Source organism: Aotus nancymaae, unplaced genomic scaffold, assembly GCF_030222135.1.
Source record: "Aotus nancymaae isolate 86718 unplaced genomic scaffold, 86718_ANA_hifiasm-v0.15.2.pri h1tg000014l, whole genome shotgun sequence".
NCBI lineage: Eukaryota > Metazoa > Chordata > Mammalia > Primates > Aotidae > Aotus > Aotus nancymaae.
The window spans coordinates 12,026,681-12,045,481 of record NW_026988425.1 but is presented as its reverse complement, the minus strand read 5'-3'; the positions used below and the strand labels follow the sequence as shown (position 1 = coordinate 12,045,481).

General features: G+C 35.6%; 1 protein-coding gene across 1 annotated transcript; it reads right to left on the bottom strand.

Annotated features, from left to right (window-relative positions):
* Positions 1-3,260: 3,260 nt before the first annotated feature.
* On the bottom strand, positions 3,261-4,619 carry LOC135274765 (zinc finger CCHC domain-containing protein 9-like). The gene has a single exon (XM_064375752.1). It carries the CDS (start codon positions 4,555-4,557, stop codon positions 3,742-3,744), a length of 816 nt encoding a protein of 271 aa, XP_064231822.1. The 5' UTR covers positions 4,558-4,619; the 3' UTR covers positions 3,261-3,741.
* Positions 4,620-18,801: the final 14,182 nt, after the last annotated feature.

Sequence of the window (18,801 nt, the reverse complement as noted above, 5' to 3'; positions counted from 1 at the left end):
AGTCATTCCCAGCGACTTTAAAACCAGCATGGAAAAAGCCCATGACACATTTTGAATTGGCAGCTCTTTGACCACCTCACTTCCTACAACCTTTTCCTTTATCCTATTTTGGTCATCTTGTCTTTGATTACATAGTGGACCTTAATCATCACCAGTAAAGCCACATGACCACCAAAAATCTCAATAAAACAGGCATTTGAGATGGTTCCAGGTCTTTACTATTGTAAACAGTGCCACAATGAACATACATGTGCATGTGTCTTTATAATAGAAGGATTTATAATCCTTTGGATATATACCCAGTAATCAGATTGCTGGGTCAAATGGAATTTCTACCAACCCAAATGCCCACTGATGATAGGCTGGACCAGGAAAACATGGAATACTATGTAGCCATAAAAAAACTATGAGTTTGAGTCCTTTGTAGAGACATGGATGAATCTGGAAACCATCATTCTCAGCAAATTGACACAAGAACAGAAAAACAAACACCGCATGTTCTCACTCATAGGCGGGTGTTGAACAATGAGAACACGTGGACACAGGGAGGGGAGCATCACACACTGAGGTCTGTTGTGGGGGAATAGAGGAGGGACAGCACAGGGTAGGGCAGTTGGGGAGGGATAACATGGGGAGAATGCCAGATACAGATGACGGAGGGATGGAGGCAGCAAACCACATTACCATGTATATACCTGTGCAACAATACTGCATGCTCTGCACACGTACCCCAGAACCAAAAGTGCAATAATATATATATAAAAAATAAAATAAAATAGTTGTAAGTTCAACAAAATATGGTCAAGAGCTAAAATCTTCAAAATACTGATGAAAGAATAATAAAATATTTAAATAAAGATATACTATATTCAGAAATTGGAAGACTCAATATTGTTACCATGAATATTTTCACAAACTGATCTATATATTTATTCCAATTTCTATCCAAATTCCAGCAGAATATATTTTTATATATAGACAAAGCTGGTTGTGAAATTTATTTGAAAAGGCAAATGAGCTAAAACAGCTCTAATGATTTTGAAAAATAGAAAACAAATTTTCCCTGATTTCAAAACTTATGACAAACTTACAGTGATAGAAGGTATGAATAAATAAAATGTAGCTATATCAATCAATATAACAAAATAGAGTTTCCAAAAACAGACCCAGACTTATATAGTCAATTGATTTTTACCAAGGCCAAAACCAATTCAATGGAGAACAGTGTTTTCAACAAAAGGTGTTGACACAATTAAATATCCATATGACAAAAATTAACATCAATGTCTACCTCATATATTATACAAAAGTTCACACAAACTGTTTTATAAACCTAAATGTAATAGCTATATCTGTAAAACTTTTAAAGTAAAATACACACAAAAAAAATCGTGACCATGAACAGGCAAATATTTTTGATATACAACACAACAAAACAATTCAAACTAGGAAAAATTACATATTTATTTTTAAAATGATAATGACACTGTAAAAATGTACAGAGAAGCCACAGATTAGAGACAATATTAGCAGAAAACATATCTGATCAAGTACTTGCATTAAGAATTCATAAAGAACTATTGAATGTCCATAAGCAGAAAATAAGCTACACAATTTAAAAAATGGGCAAAAGTACATTAAAACATATTCAACATCATTAGTCACTAGGGAAATGCAAATTAAAACTGCAATGTAATACCAAAATATATATAGTGGAATCACTTGAAAAGGTACAAATGAAATTTTTGGTTTGATGGAAATGTTCTATATTTTGATTATGGTATGGTTACATGATTGTCAAAACTCTGTCAAACTCTATCAAAACACAAAAATTAAACTAAAACAGTTGAATTTGACTATTTCAATTACACCTTGAATTTTTAAAAAGAAAAAAAATCATGACTGGCAAATAATTTGCATGCAGAGATGAACTTGTAACATTTGTGCTTTACAAAAGTAAAATATTTGGATTTTGAAAGTGTATTCTTCACTTATATGCCAGGAATTATAAATGTTATGTAGGTTGAGTAAATAGCAAGGTTATTACCTGTGAGTAAAAATTATTTTATGTCTATAGAAAGATAAAGTAGATAGATTAGATAGATAGATGATAGATAGGTAGGTAGGTAGGTAGATAGATAGATAGATAGATAGATAGATAGATAGATAGATAGATAGATAAATAGATAGATAGGTAGGTAGATAGATAGGATATAGACATGGAAATGTATGTATTCATCTTCAACCTGTTTTTCCTCAAAAGCTTTTTGAAATAGCGATTGTAATGCCAAAGTAATTAGTGACGCATTGTAGACATCTGATCTAGGCTAAGTAACAGAAGCTCTAATAAAAGAAGTAATAACTTCAATTTAAAACAAAATAAAAATAACATAATTCAATGCCTTTTCCCTGAGACACCTAAGAAATAGATGACTTCTCAGTATTTCAGTAACAAAAAGTATTAGACTCAAATAAAATGTTCAGTCATGTCATGAAACATGTATTAAAATGCAGCATTTCCTTCCGGCTCTTCATGATCTCATACATACTCAGCATCCTTCAAAATTTCTTTATTTTAGATTGTCTATACTTTTGTTTCTACTTTTAAAAATAATCACATTTTTTCTTTATATTTGATATTTATGTTTTACAGAAGAGCACAATTAGTCACAAAAAGCTTCACCAACATTGATAATTAGTCATGGATCCAGGATTTGGAACTGGACAATCTGAATCTAGAGTCCTCTCTCTTAAAGACTACAGGATATCATTAAGGAAAATTCATTGTGAATGTTATCAGATATATTTATATATTAATTTATGAATGCTGTTTGATATTTAACCTTCTGGAGCTAGAGCTTAAGACAAACAAATCAATCCTACCCAGTAAGAATGCTTTGGGGCTGCTTAACAAGAAGGATCCCAAGAAAAGTTAGTGTATCAGGTGCTCAAAAAAGATGGAGGAGACAGTTTAAGAATCAGCATACATTGCCAAAAGCCCTGTCCTGGGGAAGCAGCCAGTCTTGGAGTCTGATTGGAAACCCAAAGGAGGCCCGTTGTACAGGTAAAGCAAATGTGATGTAACGTGAGAGGTCAGACTTGCCCAGGTCTCCTTGGCTTCTCCTACGGCTAACTATTTAGGGGATGCATTGGAAAGTGGCATATCTACATGGATAAATTATTTTTATCATACTTAATATTATAACGTATTTTACATAAGACAATACAGATATTCTTTTTTTTTTTTTTTTTTTCAGAAAAACAAGCAATAGAAACGCATTTTTATTCCATATTTTAAAAATACAGACTTTCTAGCAACTTGTACATTTCTATTATAATAATAAATTGATACTCTGAGCCAAGAAAACAATATCACTAAAAGAAGTTCATTTGTATCCTTTGTTTAGGGGTGTTTCACATTTATGCATAATTTTGCTTTTATAAAAGATGATTGTTACAATTAGGTATACAACCACTTAGTTATGCCTAAGTTCTGTCCCTTAAAATGTGTTCTTTTAGAGAATCCATTTAACCATCTTAGTCTCTTCTTCAGTTTTCTCCAAACAGTGGTAGAAGTACTATTTGATGAACAGAATAAACAAAATTGTTTTTGATCACAGTTAGATCATACTGCTATCTACAGTATAGTCCTGGCTACGAGGGAGCCCGACTCTAACTTGTGAAATGGGCCTGTTTAGAAAGTAAAAATGAAGTGGTAACTAATAATAGTGCTAGTTGTTATCAAAAATTAACAACTTTAGGTATTTTTGTTTTGGGTTTTTGCAGTTTAGGTGCCTCCAAAATTTCTTCATAATCTGCACTCATTCCCTTTGCCCAGCGACCTACTGTGACCATTCGATCTGAATTCTGACTTTCCGGGCAATCTTTCTTTAAATGTTCCACAGAGCCACAAAGTGTGCAACCACCACCATCAGCATAGAGTCCTTTGGGATTATCAGGACAAGCTCTAGACAGGTGTCCCATTTCTCCACAAACAAAACATTTTGCGAAAGGAAATTCACCAAGAGCCGGGTCTACTTTAGCCTTACACTTGGTTATTTCATGCTCTGTGGACCCACACCTGTAACATATTCCAGTGCCCATATCTTGATTTTCAAGGGCAGCAGGGCAATCTGCAATTCCATGACCAGGTTTTCTACAATGGAAACACACCATTGCATTTTTCTTTGCCGCTTGTCTTTTTAATCTTCTTCCTTCCCGTCGACTGTCTTTCTTTAAAGCAACTGCAATTTCTTCCCTTACTTCCTTACTATCTGTTGCTATAATTTGCCCATTGTGAACCATCTGTGAATTCTGTCTTAGGTATTCCATGAATCCATTCACATCTTCATTTAAGTACTCTTTTTTCTTTTTGTTCTTTCTATGTTTTGCTTGGGGTGAATCATTTTTAAGGGATAGCCTATTGGCTTCAAGTTGTTTACACTTTGGTAGGTTTTGGCTTGTTCCCTCAAAGGATTCCTTCTTCATGTCCTCCCATGATGTTGCAGGCAAGGGTCTTTTGTTATATGTGGTATTAACTCGTGCCCACCTGGTCATAATTTCATCAGAGGTACCTCACTGCGCTGCCGCGCAGCTTCTTACCGCGCACGAATCCCCCAAATACAGATATTCTTACCTCTAATTAATGATGAAGAAACTGAGGCTCACTCACTTGCCAAGGTTATAAATTCCGGAAACAGGGTTCAGACTCAGCTTTTTGAACGTCAAATGAAGTAATCTCTCCCCTTGGCCAAACTGCGTTCTGTTTAATAAATTCTAGAAACACAGATAGTTAATTCTTAATGTAGAATTAATTCATTAGTGAAGTGTCTGTGCTGTCACATTTAATTGACTTTGTGTATGAGAAGGGATGCGTTGTAAAACCTTAGTGTGCTGATTTTTTTAATGTTTATCTTAGCTGGTGCTTATAAAGGATGTAGATTAATTGCCTATAGGATACAGTATCTTGGATTTAAGGGTTAACACTAAGAATTTTATTACCTAAACAAAAACCATTGAAATAATCCAAAGGCAAAACTCTGGAGTATTTTATAAAATACCTGCTTTATTTTTTATTTCCTAGGAAACGAGAACTTTCATAGTTTCTTTCTCAATTACTGTATGTATTATTTATAATTATCAATTAAACTAAAGGTACATATTTTTACATATAAGTTTATGTACACTGTCACACATACTGTGTTCCGCTTCCCATGCCTGCTCACCAAATCTGCTCAACTCGTTATCAGCATCTTGTTAAATGAAATGTAATTGAACTAGTTGATTATTCCAATAACTTGTCTTTTAAACTCTTTATCTCCTGCACCTAAAACATCAGAATGCCCTACCTTCAAAACGTATCCTCATCACTTCTCACACTTTGCCAAGCTGTTCCACACTGGTCCAAGGCCAAGGACCTTCCATATGGCCAACTCCAACAGTCTCTTTATTTTTCCTTTTCTCCCCCTTGACTCACTATAGTCCAATCTCTATATAACCAACAAAGGAAACATTCTAAACTTGTAAATCGAGTCTGATATTATGCAGTCTTCCTGTTTGTAACTCTTGAAAACCTTTTGATTATTATCTGCAACATCATATTTCCAATAAAACTTAAACACATATCCATGGCCAACAAAGTCCTATGTCATCCATCCCTGCTAACCATTCAGGTCCATCTCCTATTGCTCTTAACTTTTTTCAGTATAAATCAATAGGACATGCCCATCTCCACCACAGAACTGCTACAGTGATTGCAGATTCTACAACATACCCTTCCTCCTGGTCTCTCCAGAGCTGGATGTTTCTCATCATTCAGCTCTGCTCAAATGTCCCCTGTACAGGTAAATTATTCATAAACAACATGAAAAATATTTTCCCAACTTCCTGCCGATCACGATTCTGTAACTCTGCTTCAGTTTCTATGGCAATTATTAGTGTCTGAAATTACATTATTTATTTTTGCATTTGTTTGTTTTTTTACCCCCTAGATAGTAGGCTCCAAGATGACAGCAACTTATTTACCCTGCTCCTTATTAAATGTCCAGTGCCTTGAACAATGCTTGGTTTCTCCAAGAGGCTTTGGTGAATTCCAAGACAACCTGCCACATCCTGTCTTCTGGCAAATGTCCCCACCCCTTAGCTGGAGTTAGTATTGGCTAAATAGTAGTAACCTTCTCTGAGGAGTTCCCTTGCTCTCACCTGGGAGGCAATATGCCTCTTACTACACCTGAAACTCTGCCACTGATGACTGACACAGGGGACAAAAGCCCACCCACCTCCACCAAGGTAGGATGGCTAATGCTTCAGTTAAGCACTTTTCCTTAAACACCTGAGAACATTTCTTGCTAAATGCATATTTAATATACGTAAAAGTTTTAATCATTATTGTTATATCTAAATTAAACCTGATTATCTAAAATGCAGAAAAATCACTTTTTAAAAGATAATGCCTCTATTTCTGCAGACTGGTCACAAATTATATCCTAAAAGAAAAAATCATGATTAGTTTATAATGCAAGGAACAAACTTTGGTTTGGGGTAAATAATATAAATAAATAATGAAATCCACATTTTTAGCATGTGGATCCAGAGTCATTCCTTTAGAGTGAGTATTTCTTCAAACGAGTTGGACATTAACCAAACTCTGTATAAAATACAGAGAGGACCTTTAAACAAGTGTTATCAGTGCTTTTAGCTTTTGAGGCCTTTGACATGAAGGGAATGTTTAAGAACCTAGTTCCCAAAACAAACAATGCTTTGTCATAAAAAATTCAGTTATGAATAAAGTCTGTTATGCCCTTCATGTCTTACAGTATTTATCATTCCAGAGATCTTTTATGAATATCCTCTACTCTAATCTTTTCAAAGTATTGATTTTCCTTGACCTTCAAACTATCCCCCTTTCTCTACCACCTTGGACATTCTTGAAGAAGTGTTTCATGCTCATCAGCTATCTCTCATTCACCCTCCATACGTTGGAATCTGATTTTTATTCACCCTCTTTTTTTTTAACACTTCTCTTGCAACTCTCACCTGTGATGTAGGTTTCCCATTAGTAGCCATTTATGGAGCATTTATCATGCACTCACACACCTTCAGAAGGACTTGTGGATCCTATTCTGTGTACACAGAAGTCTCGAGTGGTGTGAAGCCTGGCTCACGTGTTCAGGAGTGCAGACAGAAGACTGTGTACTCTTGTGTTGAAACTGGAAACTGCTCTCATAGACTCTGTATCTAGAGGATCAAAAAATGTTTGTGTACAGATTGCTAATCTTGGCCTGTTTTCCTGCAAAAAGTATACATTAAAAATTACATATCTTATATAATTAAATGTTTAAAAAATTATTCCTATGATTTATAATTTATAAGATTCTGATAGTGAGTATTTTGAATCTGAGCTTAGTTAATACATTTCATACTCAATTTGTATAGTAAGATGAATAATAAATTTCCAAGTTCTTCACAAAAAGTCAATAGCACACAGGATTGTGTAAGTTACTCTTTAAGATTAAATCAATGTAATCCCAGCACTTTGGGAGGCCGAGGCGGGTGGATCACGAGGTCAAGAGATCGAGACCATCCTGGTCAACATGGTGAAACCCCGTCTCTACTAATACAAAAAAAAAAAAAACTAGCTGGGCATGGTGGCGCGTGCCTGTAATCCCAGCTACTCAGGAGGCTGAGGCAGGAGAATTGCCTGAACCCAGGAGGCGGAGGTTGCGGTGAGCCGAGATCGCGCCATTGCACTCCAGCCTGGGTAACGAGCGAAACTCCGTCTCAAAAAAAAAAAAAAAAAAAAAAAAAAAAAAAAAAAAAAAAGATTAAATCAAGTACTTTGATACTCACTGAGATTATCAAATTTATTAAATAAATAGAACACTAAGTTAAAAAGGGCAATAATTCAAAATCAAAATTACTATGGTTTGATAAAATCCACTGATCTCTGGGTTTTATAATTATATGTCCTCTAAATAAATGAGAATTTGCAGAACATACTAATTAGAGTACATATATACTTGCCCAATTTTGTTGAAAATTAAAATTTTATCTTTCATCTATTAATCCCTCAACTTTTTCTTATGAAGTAACAATATACTAACTTTCATTAAATTTATGCTTTAGAAAACTTTAAACATGCTTCCAATTTCAGAAGAAAAGCTAACGTTCAAGGTGTCAAAATTATTGATGTTATATAATAGATGATCTTCCAAAATACAAGACATAGCTGTCCATGCAATTCGTCACATCCTTGCTCAAAATTAAAAGCCATATCTGTAGCACATTATACCCTTTCCATACTAATATTTGCAAAATAAGCTGTGAAGTTAAACTGCCGAAGCACTGACTATATAATATTAAGTGCTACATCATTATCTTTCATCTGAGTTCTTATTTTTTTCACGTAAGAAGGTGTTTTTAATATTAAATGTCTAACATTATTAATAAAAATGTTACTGAGTACCTGCATTTTGCTACCAGGCAAAATAAGTTCAATTCCATTTTAGCATATGAAGGCTTTAACCTATGTAGATATTTTAATTTTATTAATAGACACATAGAATTGGCTGTGTCTAATATGCATTGAAATATTTTTCCCTCTTTATTATGTGAGAATGTCATAAGCTAGAACAATTATTCCATTTTCTACAGTTGTGATGATAAAAAATAACATGTATGGAAGTAGTTGAATGTAAATGTGAAGCACCTAAATAAATAAAAGGGATTAATTAATAATAAAGTGAGTATTCGGAGTTTTCTTTAGTTTACATTTGTTTTTTCTGATTACTTTTATAAGCAGCAGCTACCTGAGTAGACAGCATTTAAACTGATAATGTTTAAAAACTTAACTCACTTTTGTTTCCAAAACAACATTTCAGGAATGAGATGGTAAAACAAGGGAAATGTTTAAACCACACCAAAAGAAAATGAGATTTCAACCATAATTGAAAAGTATAAAAGTTTATAATCTAAAGACTTCTAAAGAAAATGTGAGAGTGTTTTTGCTCTGCAAGTTACTGAACTTTGCAATTGTATTCCAGCTGAGCAGAAGGTAAATTGACCTAAATTTTATAGGCTCTCCAATTCTGTGTAGTAGAGAACGGCTTGGAAAAAATAGAGTTGGGAAATTATTGTTCAATTGCTTGGGGAATATGACTTCAATAGGTGTATTTGATTTATTAATACTTATTTTAATAATAACTTCGGAAAGCCACATGTTTATCTGCCACTTTAAAATACATTATCTGTTTTTTGGGGGGGGTCAGATTTTTACTTTAAGTATTGCAGATGAACGGGTATCAAGAAAAAACTGAGCCCATATTTTGCGAAATCTACAATGTTAGGACCCCCGAGAGAAGGAAATAAAAGAGTAATTTCCTATCAAGAAGCATATACTCTAGTGAGGCAGGCAGACATCATGACTTGTAAAATGGCTTCTAAGTAGAATTGAGTATCAGGAAACTTGCTGTGGCGGGATAGAAGACAGACTGTAATTCTGACTTTGGGATCAGAAATGACTTAATGGTGACGGTATCTTTTGAGATGAAGCATGCTCAGAGCTTCTCTTGCTGTCAAGATGAAGATGAAGCAGCAGAGCCTTCTGACGTAAAATTTTAAAATAGCAAAAATAATTTCCAGGCAGCTATGCGTGGTATAGTCTGTGCTCATAAGTGGCCTGGAATGGCTGGAGTTGGTGGAAATGATATGGGACAAGCAGAGTAGGAATGCCGTGCAGGTGTCAGGAGAAAATCAGGTAAATTAAGACACTGTGAGAGCAAGAAAGAGTATAGAAAGATACTACCGTCTAGAGATAGAATCTGCTGAACTTTTCCATGGGTGCTGGGAAGATACACTTAAGCACTCATCTTTAGATCTATTTCAGGACAGCCATGGTAACTCACATCTGCCATCCCAGTAATTTTGAGAGGCTGAGACGTGAGGATCACTTGAGGCCAGGGAGTTGAGACCAGACTGGGCAACAAAGTGAGATTCTATATCTACAATAAAAAGATAAAATTAGCCAGACATGGTGACACATGCCTGTAATCCTAGCGATAATACTTGGGAGGCTGAGACAGGAGGATTGCTTGAGCCCAGGAGTTCAAGGCCATAGTAAGCTATGATCATGCCACTGCACTCCAGCCTGGAGCACAGAACAAGGTGCTGTCTTTAAAATTTAATTTAACTTAAAAATAAAAGTAAAGCTGTATTTTGGTTTCTCATAAGTTCTTTGGTCCATTTATATCAGACTCCACATTCTCAACCTACTTTCCTCTAAAAGTCGCATGTTTGGGATCTAAAATCCAAATCTAGCTACAATATCTGTCCTTCAGAGCAATGTGTAAAATTAAATCATGTGAAGGTAACAATCAGTAAAATAAAGAACTTACACCTTTCCTATTGTTCCATTCCGCTTCAACAATAGCAAGGAATCTTCTTTGCATGAGAACATCTTTCTGGCTTACACTGCAATTAGGCTGAAAATGCGTTGAGCTGTTTCCTGTGAATAAACAACATTGCACAGGACTTTCAACCATATGTCCAGTTCCCTGGCCTCTGCAAGTTGAAGAAACATCTTCTCATGGACATTTATATAATAAACCAAAAATATCTCCAAAACTTCAATGTGACTAGGAATATAACTGTGTAATTTACCAGAAGCAAAGTAAGAAGCAGAGAGAAGAAATGGAAAAGGAAGAAAAGTATGTAAAATGTTAAGAGAAGGGAAGAGAGAAAACATACTTGGAGAAATAGATTGGGTGGAGCAAGAGAAGGAAAAGAAAAAACAAAAAATCAGAGAATGCAGTTTTAAAAATCCCTTTTGTGTCCCCGAAATGGAGAATTTAGTTTTCAATGCTTTATTAGTTATTGCATAACAATGTTGCCACACTTAGTGGCTTAAGCAACATCCATAACGCTATACAGGAAGCCCTCACTTAATGTCATCAGTAGGTTCTAAGAAAAATAACATAATGAAACCAATTCTTTTTCTCATCAAAATTATTATAAAACAATGTTGATCAAAAGTATGTTATTCTGGGACCAGCTTTGTACAGTTTCCAAAAATCTATGGACAGAATAACATTAAGTGAGGACTTACTATATTATCTCGCTGTTTCTATAGATCATAATCTGCCACAACGTAGCTAGGTCTTCTGTTTCATGATCTCTCACAAGCCTACAATCCAGGTATCAACCAGGGTGGGGGTTTATCTGAAAGCTCCACTTCCAGGCTCATATGGCTGTTGGCATGTTTTAGTTCTTTATGGGTTGCTGGACAGTGGGTCTCAGTTCTTTTCTAGATGTCAGCTGGAGGCTGCCTAGAGTTTCTTGCTGGATGTTATCCAGAGGCCACTCTCAGTTCATTGCCAGAGGGTCTGGTAGCAAGAGAGAACTTAAAATCTTATGTCATGTAATCACGAAAGTGACTTCTCATCACCTTCGTTATATTTTAGTAATTAAAAGCAAGTTATAGATCCCACACCATACTTAAGAGGAAGCCATTTGAGTGTCTGTGTGACACAAATGCATTGAGCTTTAATTGTAAATATATGCAGTTTATCTTAAAATGTCCAGTGTCAGAGAACTCACATTAACATAATCCACTTTCCCTGTGTTGAATAATGCTTGTATCAGATGTACTTTCCTATCTGTTTGTTAAACAATCCTGGGCCCAAGTAAAAATGACTTCATGTCTTGCCCCAGAAAATGGTTGATCCTAGATGACAAGACACTAAAAAATTGCTTACTTATCAAGACTGATATCTTAAGACTCACTTCAAAACCCTTTCTTTGTTGTAACTATCAATCCAAAGCTATTACGTTATAAACTCTATCCCATCAAAATTAATTCCCACCTTGCAAAACTGACCTAAAATCACATAAAGGCCTAGATTCTTACAAGTATCTTTCCCTGAATCTATTCTCCTAAGACATTACTAAGAGTCTATCAAAACGGTATGCTACCTTCAAGCAGTAGGCTCTGCTTAGTCAAAGAGTTTTTTAGGAAATGGACAGTCAACATAGTCAATGAATAGATAAACGCAGATTTGGAAGTCACCTTCTTTGATTGTTAAATCAATAGAAATGAATGAGTTATTTCAGGAAACATATACTGATCAAGAAGGCCAAATTTTGATAATGTCTTCACATAGCCAAATTGCTCAGTCAAAGTCATCAGAAAAACGAGTGGTGAACCAAGAAAGAAAGTGTTATCCTAGAGGCCTAGCTAGAGAACCCACAGAAGTGATGTCCCTTAATGTAAGAATGTATAATAAATTGTGATAAATTATAATATAGCAGAAAGGTACACAGAGATGAAAATGAAGATAGATAGAGTTGCCCATTATGATGTGAAGGATTCCTGTAAATATAATATTGAGCCAAAATATGAAACAAGAATAGAATGATTAAATTTAAACTTTAGGTGAATGCATAGGTGCACAACTATGAAGAAAATTAAGAGTATATTTTCATAAATGTTAGTATTGTGATTACCTTAGCAGGGAAAGGTGACATGGTCTGGGAGAAGGGAGCCGATAACTTCTGTGATATTGGCATTTTGTATTTCTTCTGGGTATAAAATTCTAAACTGAGAGTATTTCATCTTTATTCCTACAGAACTTTAAAGATATCACTCCATCGTTTTCTGGTTTACATAGCTGTGTTTATGACAAGCAACCTGCTTTCATTTTAGTTTTTATTGCCCTGAATGTAACGTTTTCTTCTTCCCCTGCTGCCTTCAAGATTTTTATCTCCATATATTTGTTTTTTGTTGCTGTTGTTACTGTTGTTGTTGTTTAGTTTGACTATCATGTGCTCAGGTCTGTTTTTCTTTGTACTTATTCTTTGCTCAAAATATTCTTTTTTCATTTTTGCACCTTTCTCCTACTGGAACTACAAGTAAATATAAGTTAAACAATTTAACAGTGTTCCACAGCTCTTAGGTGCTCTGTTATGTTTTTTTCTTTTCATTCAGTTTTCACTTTGTATTTCATGTAAGATTATTTCATGAAATGACTAACCATTTCTATTAACCATGAATTAAATGATCCATTTCTATTGACACATCTTTAAGTTTAGCCCCTCTGGACTCAGTTATATAAAGTGTAATGATGGAAGGAATTCTTTATCTCTAATAGTGTGGGTTTAAAAAAAAATCCTGTTTATAATTTCCATCTTCTTCCTTATGTTTTCCATGTAGTGTTACATGTTGCCCAACTTGTCAACTAGATCTGTTGACTTCTTAGTTGTGGGTAGTTTAATGTGCCTATCTAGACCATTTCTAGGTCTAGTTCAGTCGATTGTTTTAGCTTTTGATAATGGGTACTATTTTTCTTGCTTTTAGGGAGTCAGAATTTTTAAATTAAGTGGTGATTACTTAGATATTGAAGTAAATTGTATGTACACTCAAATGTGGTAATTCCTCTGCTTTTCTTAACTCTTGCCATAGGGGGATAAGTCTAGCTATTCAGGAGTTAGGATATGTTTTGGACTTTTGTTGTTATACTTTAGTGCATTAAAAACTGAAAATTTCTCCAGCTGTGGGCTGCTGCTACCTTGCACTTAGTGTGATTCCTGCATTATATGAAGATCTTTTCCAAATGTTTGTTTCTCTACTTTCAGCAAGCCCTGCACAGATATCCCCCACAGACATCTCTCTCCATACTTTTGCCTTTCCCCTAGCAAATTGCTATCATTTGTTATTAGTGCAGATTATTGCTATTAAAAAGTGGAATTTTTAGATTCTTACACTCTGGATTCAGGTCCAGGCAGGTTCTGAATAATTAGTCTCATGGATGGAGCTTTCTCACTCATTCCATGGCACCTAAAATCTGTCATATATAGTGAGAAAAGGTCTTGGGTAGAAATGTGTTTCCCATTTCTCCTCTGGTAGCGGCTCTTTGTTTTGTATCACTACAGAATTGGGTACAACAGGCGTTCTGCCCTCCTCACAAGCTGGTGATTTTTGTGTCTACTCTTCTCCTGGCTACAGGTGACATTTGCCTGCAACAGAGATTTCCAGGGTGTTCTTTTAGTGCAGGTGACTTTTGCTTAGAAAAGTGCTTGTTCAGGAAAGGGATGGGTTTTAGTGCCACTGCTCATTAAGGAGTGGGAGATCTCTCTTGAATGTTTTGCTCTACCCACCACAATCCTTCTCATAAACAATAGCTGGAGGTCTGTGGTGAAAGCTTGTAGGTAGAACCAATGCCTTTATGTCTCAAGCTTCTAAATTGTCACACTAGCCTACACTTACAATTCCTTGCAATATCACTTATTTTCTTCTTACCTGCTATTATGACTGTTACTGACTCTGACTTGCTATGCCAAAGGCAGAACAATTTTTGTGTCCCACCCCCTCCTTGTAGGTGCTTATCACCATGTGGAATTCAGTTCATCTGTATATCTTGCAAACTCTGCTCTCTGATGAGTCCAAAAATGTATGAGTTTGTCAGTTTTTAAAGTTTTTCTCAATTATAGGTTGAGAGTCTTATGCATCCTAAGTGCAATTGGAAATTCTTTAAGTTTGTTTGCTTTATGAGGGGAGTATTGGCATTTTTTTACTGAACTAAATAAATTTCTCTTTTTTGACACTTTCTAGTAAGGACCATAATAACTAGAAAATGAAGTTCTCTGTGGGTTCACAGAGAAGTATTGTTAAAACATATAACTGTACATAAGCTTTATGGATTTTTCTTTACATATACCACATAGCACAATCAAACATTTAAAAATGAAGAAATCTTATATTGTCATTTAAATTAACACTGACTTTTACTTATAAATGACCAAAAATATATAGGCTCTTTACTCAACACATAGAGTATGAACTATCCCCTCTGAAATATGACAGAGATAGGGAAGTGAGGAAAAGCGGTGTATTAGTCAGTTTTCATGCTTCTGATAAGGACATAGCCAAGACTAGGTAATTGTGAAAAAACAGAGATGGCAGCATTGTGGCTCACACCTGTAGCCCAGCACTTTGGGAGGCCAAGGTGGGTGGATCACTGGAGGTCAGGAATTCAAGACAAGCCTGGCCAACATGGCTAAACCCTGTCCCTACTAAAAATACAAAAATTAGCCAGGCATGATGGTTCACGCCTGTAATTCTAGCTACTCAGGAGGCTAAGGCAGCAGAATTGCTTGAACCTGGGAGGCAGAAGATGCAGTGAGCCGAGATTGTGCCACTGCACTCCAGTCAAAGAACAAGAACAAAACTCTGTCTCTCAAAAAAAAAAAAAGAAAGAAAGAAAAATGAAAAAGAGGTTTAATGGACTCATAGCTCCACAAGGCTGGGGGGCCTCACAATCAAGGCACATCTTACTTGGGGGCAGAGAAGAGAGAATGAGAGCCAAGCCAAAGAGAAATCCCCATATAAAACCATCAGATCTTGTCAGACTTATTCACTACCTAGAACAGTATGGAGAAACTACACCCACAATTCAATTATCTCCTACTACGTCCCTCCCACAACATGTGGGAATTATAGGAGCTACAATTCAAGATGAGATTTGGGTGAGGACACAGGCAACTCGTATCAATCAGTATCCTTATTCTTAAGAGTTTTATGGTCTAGAGGGAGGAGGGGATATAAAAATAATTTTGATACAAAACATGACACTGTTATAGGAGCATTTAGTGGAAATATTACTTCCCTCAAGGATTCAGGATACTATATTCTTGAAAACAATTTAGGAAATTTGAGGGTTAAAATCTGATAATTCTGTGATTTCTGCATTAAACTCAAATATTGTTCTCTACTGATATTTATTTGACTTTATGAAAAAAGTCTTAAAATGTATCTGTTTACTAATGTGACAGAGAAAACTTATCCTTTAGATTTCTCTAAGTACACACAATGGGATGTTAGATTCTTCGTTTAGAAAAGTCTTTTATTTTGGAATCAAGGAAGTATGTATTTTAAAGAAATAATGCTAATGATTTCAAAAAACCCCTGCAAATTGACAATTGTATTGCTACTTGAATAAATACACTTTAACATATGGTTCTATATGAATTATTTATGCAGTGTCAACCTTAAAATTCACATTCTCCAATTTCTGTTCAAATCTACATTTATCATTACTTAGCCTAATTCAATAGTACTTTATAAGTTCGCAGGAAAATTTCCTCTTTTAAAAAATATTAATATTGAAAGACAAGTAGTTGGAACTTCTAAATTCTCCATTTGTCATTGTGCAATTCAGTCATAATGGGAGTCAGTGAAACATCACTACTGAGTTCAGAAATTCTGCAATGCACTAAAGAGAAACTTAATAGAGAGGAAAATATCCAAAAAGAGTCGGATGCTTTAAAGGGCTGTGCAAAACTACAAGAGGACAAAATAAACCTTTCATTCATTAAAACCTTGGATGATATTGTAAAGAAAACTTTTAGATGCATTCTTCATAATTTATATGCAGGGTAACAATGCTATACACTGTAATAATACTATATACACTGTTATTTATGCCAGGTAGATACATCTGCCACAAACAAGTACCTATTAAGCCAATCAATATACTTAATGCTAAATTCCCATTGTCGGTAAGGCAGTTTGCTGAAACAGTAATGATTATATTATGATTGCTGTTGTTGTTGCTGCTGCTACTGTTATAGATAACAGCACATCATTTGCTAGCTTCTATTCTAAGCACTTGACATACAAATTTACTATGACCCTATGAAGTAGATAATACTACTATCCCATTTTTTCAGATGAAAATCTGAAGTTTAGAGAGTTTAATTTGCTTCTTCAAAGTCACACAGTTATTATGTTTGCCAGGACTGGGTTCCAGACTGCTTGGCTTCTTGAATCCAAGCTGCATTGCAGTACTCTACTTGGTAGTGCCCTAACACGTCATGTCTTATGGTGCTTACGGTATTTTTTTATTCCAAAGAATGGAATGAATTCTGCTATCCTTGATTCATATAATAAGCTAAAATATAAATTAAAATTTTTCCAGAGTGTATTCTAAGTGTATATTTTAATGATAATGATATTTTTCTTCTGAAAGAATTGAAATAACTAATTTTAAGAGCTTCAGAAGATAATTATTCACATAAATATAATTTTTTTTTTTTTTTTTTTTTTTTTTTTTTTTTTATTGCATTTTAGGTTTTGGGGTACATGTGAAGAACATGCAAGGTTGTTGCACAGGTGCACACCTGGCAGTATGATTTGCTGCCTCCCTCCCCTTCACCTATATCTGGCATTTTTCCCCATGCTATCCCTCCCCAACTCCCCACCCCCCCCACTATCCCCCCTCCCCCAACAGACCCCCGTGTATAGTGCTCCCCTCCCTGTGTCCATGTGTTCTCCTTGTTCAACACCCACCTATGAGTGAGAACATGTGGTGTTTGATTTTGTGTTCTTGTGTCAGTTTGCTGAGAATGATGTTTTCCAGGTTCATCCATGTCCCTACGAAGGATGTGAACTCCTCCTTTTTAATGGCTGCATAATATTCCATGGTATATATGTGCCACATTTTTCCTGTCCAGTCTATCATCGATGGGCATTTGGGCTGGTTCCAGGTCTTTGCTATTGTAAACTGTGCTGCAATGAACATTCGTGTGCATGTGTCCTTATAGTAGAACGATTTATAATCCTTTGGATATATGCCCAGTAATGGGATTGCTGGGTCAAATGGAATTTCTATTTCTAGGTCCTTGAGGAATCGCCACACTGTTTTCCACAGTGGTTGAACTAATTTACACTCCCACCAACAGTGTAAAAGTGTTCCTATTTCTCCACATCCTCTCCAGCATCTGTTGTCTCTAGATTTTTTAATGATCGCCATTCTAACTGGCGTGAGATGGTATCTCAATGTAGTTTTGATTTGCATTTCTCTAATGACCAGTGATGATGAGCATTTTTTCATATGTTTGTTGGCCTCATGTATGTCTTCTTTTGTAAAGTATCTGTTCATATCCTTCGCCCATTTTTGAATGGGCTTGTTTGTTTTTTTCTTGTAAATCTTTTTTAGTTCATTGTAAATTCTGGATATCAGCCCTTTGTCAGACGGGTAGGCTGCAAAAATTTTTTCCCATTCTGTTGGTTGCCGATTCACTCTATTGACTGTTTCTTTTGCCGTGCAAAAGCTGTGGAGTTTGATTAGGTCCCATTTGTCTATTTTGGCTTTTGTTGCCAATGCTTTTGGTGTTTTGGTCATAAAGTCCTTGCCTACGCCTATGTCCTGAATGGTTTTGCCTAGGTTTCCTTCTAGTGTTTTTATGGTGTTATGTCTTATGTTTAAGTCTTTAATCCATCTGGAGTCAATTTTAGTGTAAGGTGTCAGGAAGGGGTCCAGTTTCTGCTTTCTGCATATGGCTAGCCAGTTTTCCCAACACCACTTATTGAACATGGAATCCTTTCCCCATTGATTGTTTTTTTCAGGTTTGTCAAAGATCAGGTGGTTGTAGATATGTTGTGTCGCCTCCGTCGTCTCTGTTCTGTTCCATTGGTCTATATCTCTGTTTTGGTACCAGTACCATGCTGTTTTGATTACTGTAGCCTTGTAGTAGAGTTTGAAGTCCGGTAGTGTGATGCCTCCTGCTTTGTTCTTTTTGCTTAGAATTGACTTGGCTATGCGGGCTCTCTTTTGGTTCCATATGAAGTTTAAGGTGATTTTTTCCAGTTCTGTGAGGAAGGTCATTGGTAGCTTGATGGGGATAGCATTGAATCTGTAAATTACTTTGGGCAGTATGGCCATTTTCACAATATTAATTCTTCCTAACCATGAACATGGAATGTTTCTCCATCTGTTTGTGTCCTCTCTTATTTCGTTGAGCAGTGATTTG

Bases quoted from the DNA above. Each gene is read 5' to 3' on its own strand.
- LOC135274765 (XM_064375752.1), bottom strand. From the start codon at position 4,557: ATGACCAGGTGGGCACGAGTTAATACCACATATAACAAAAGACCCTTG.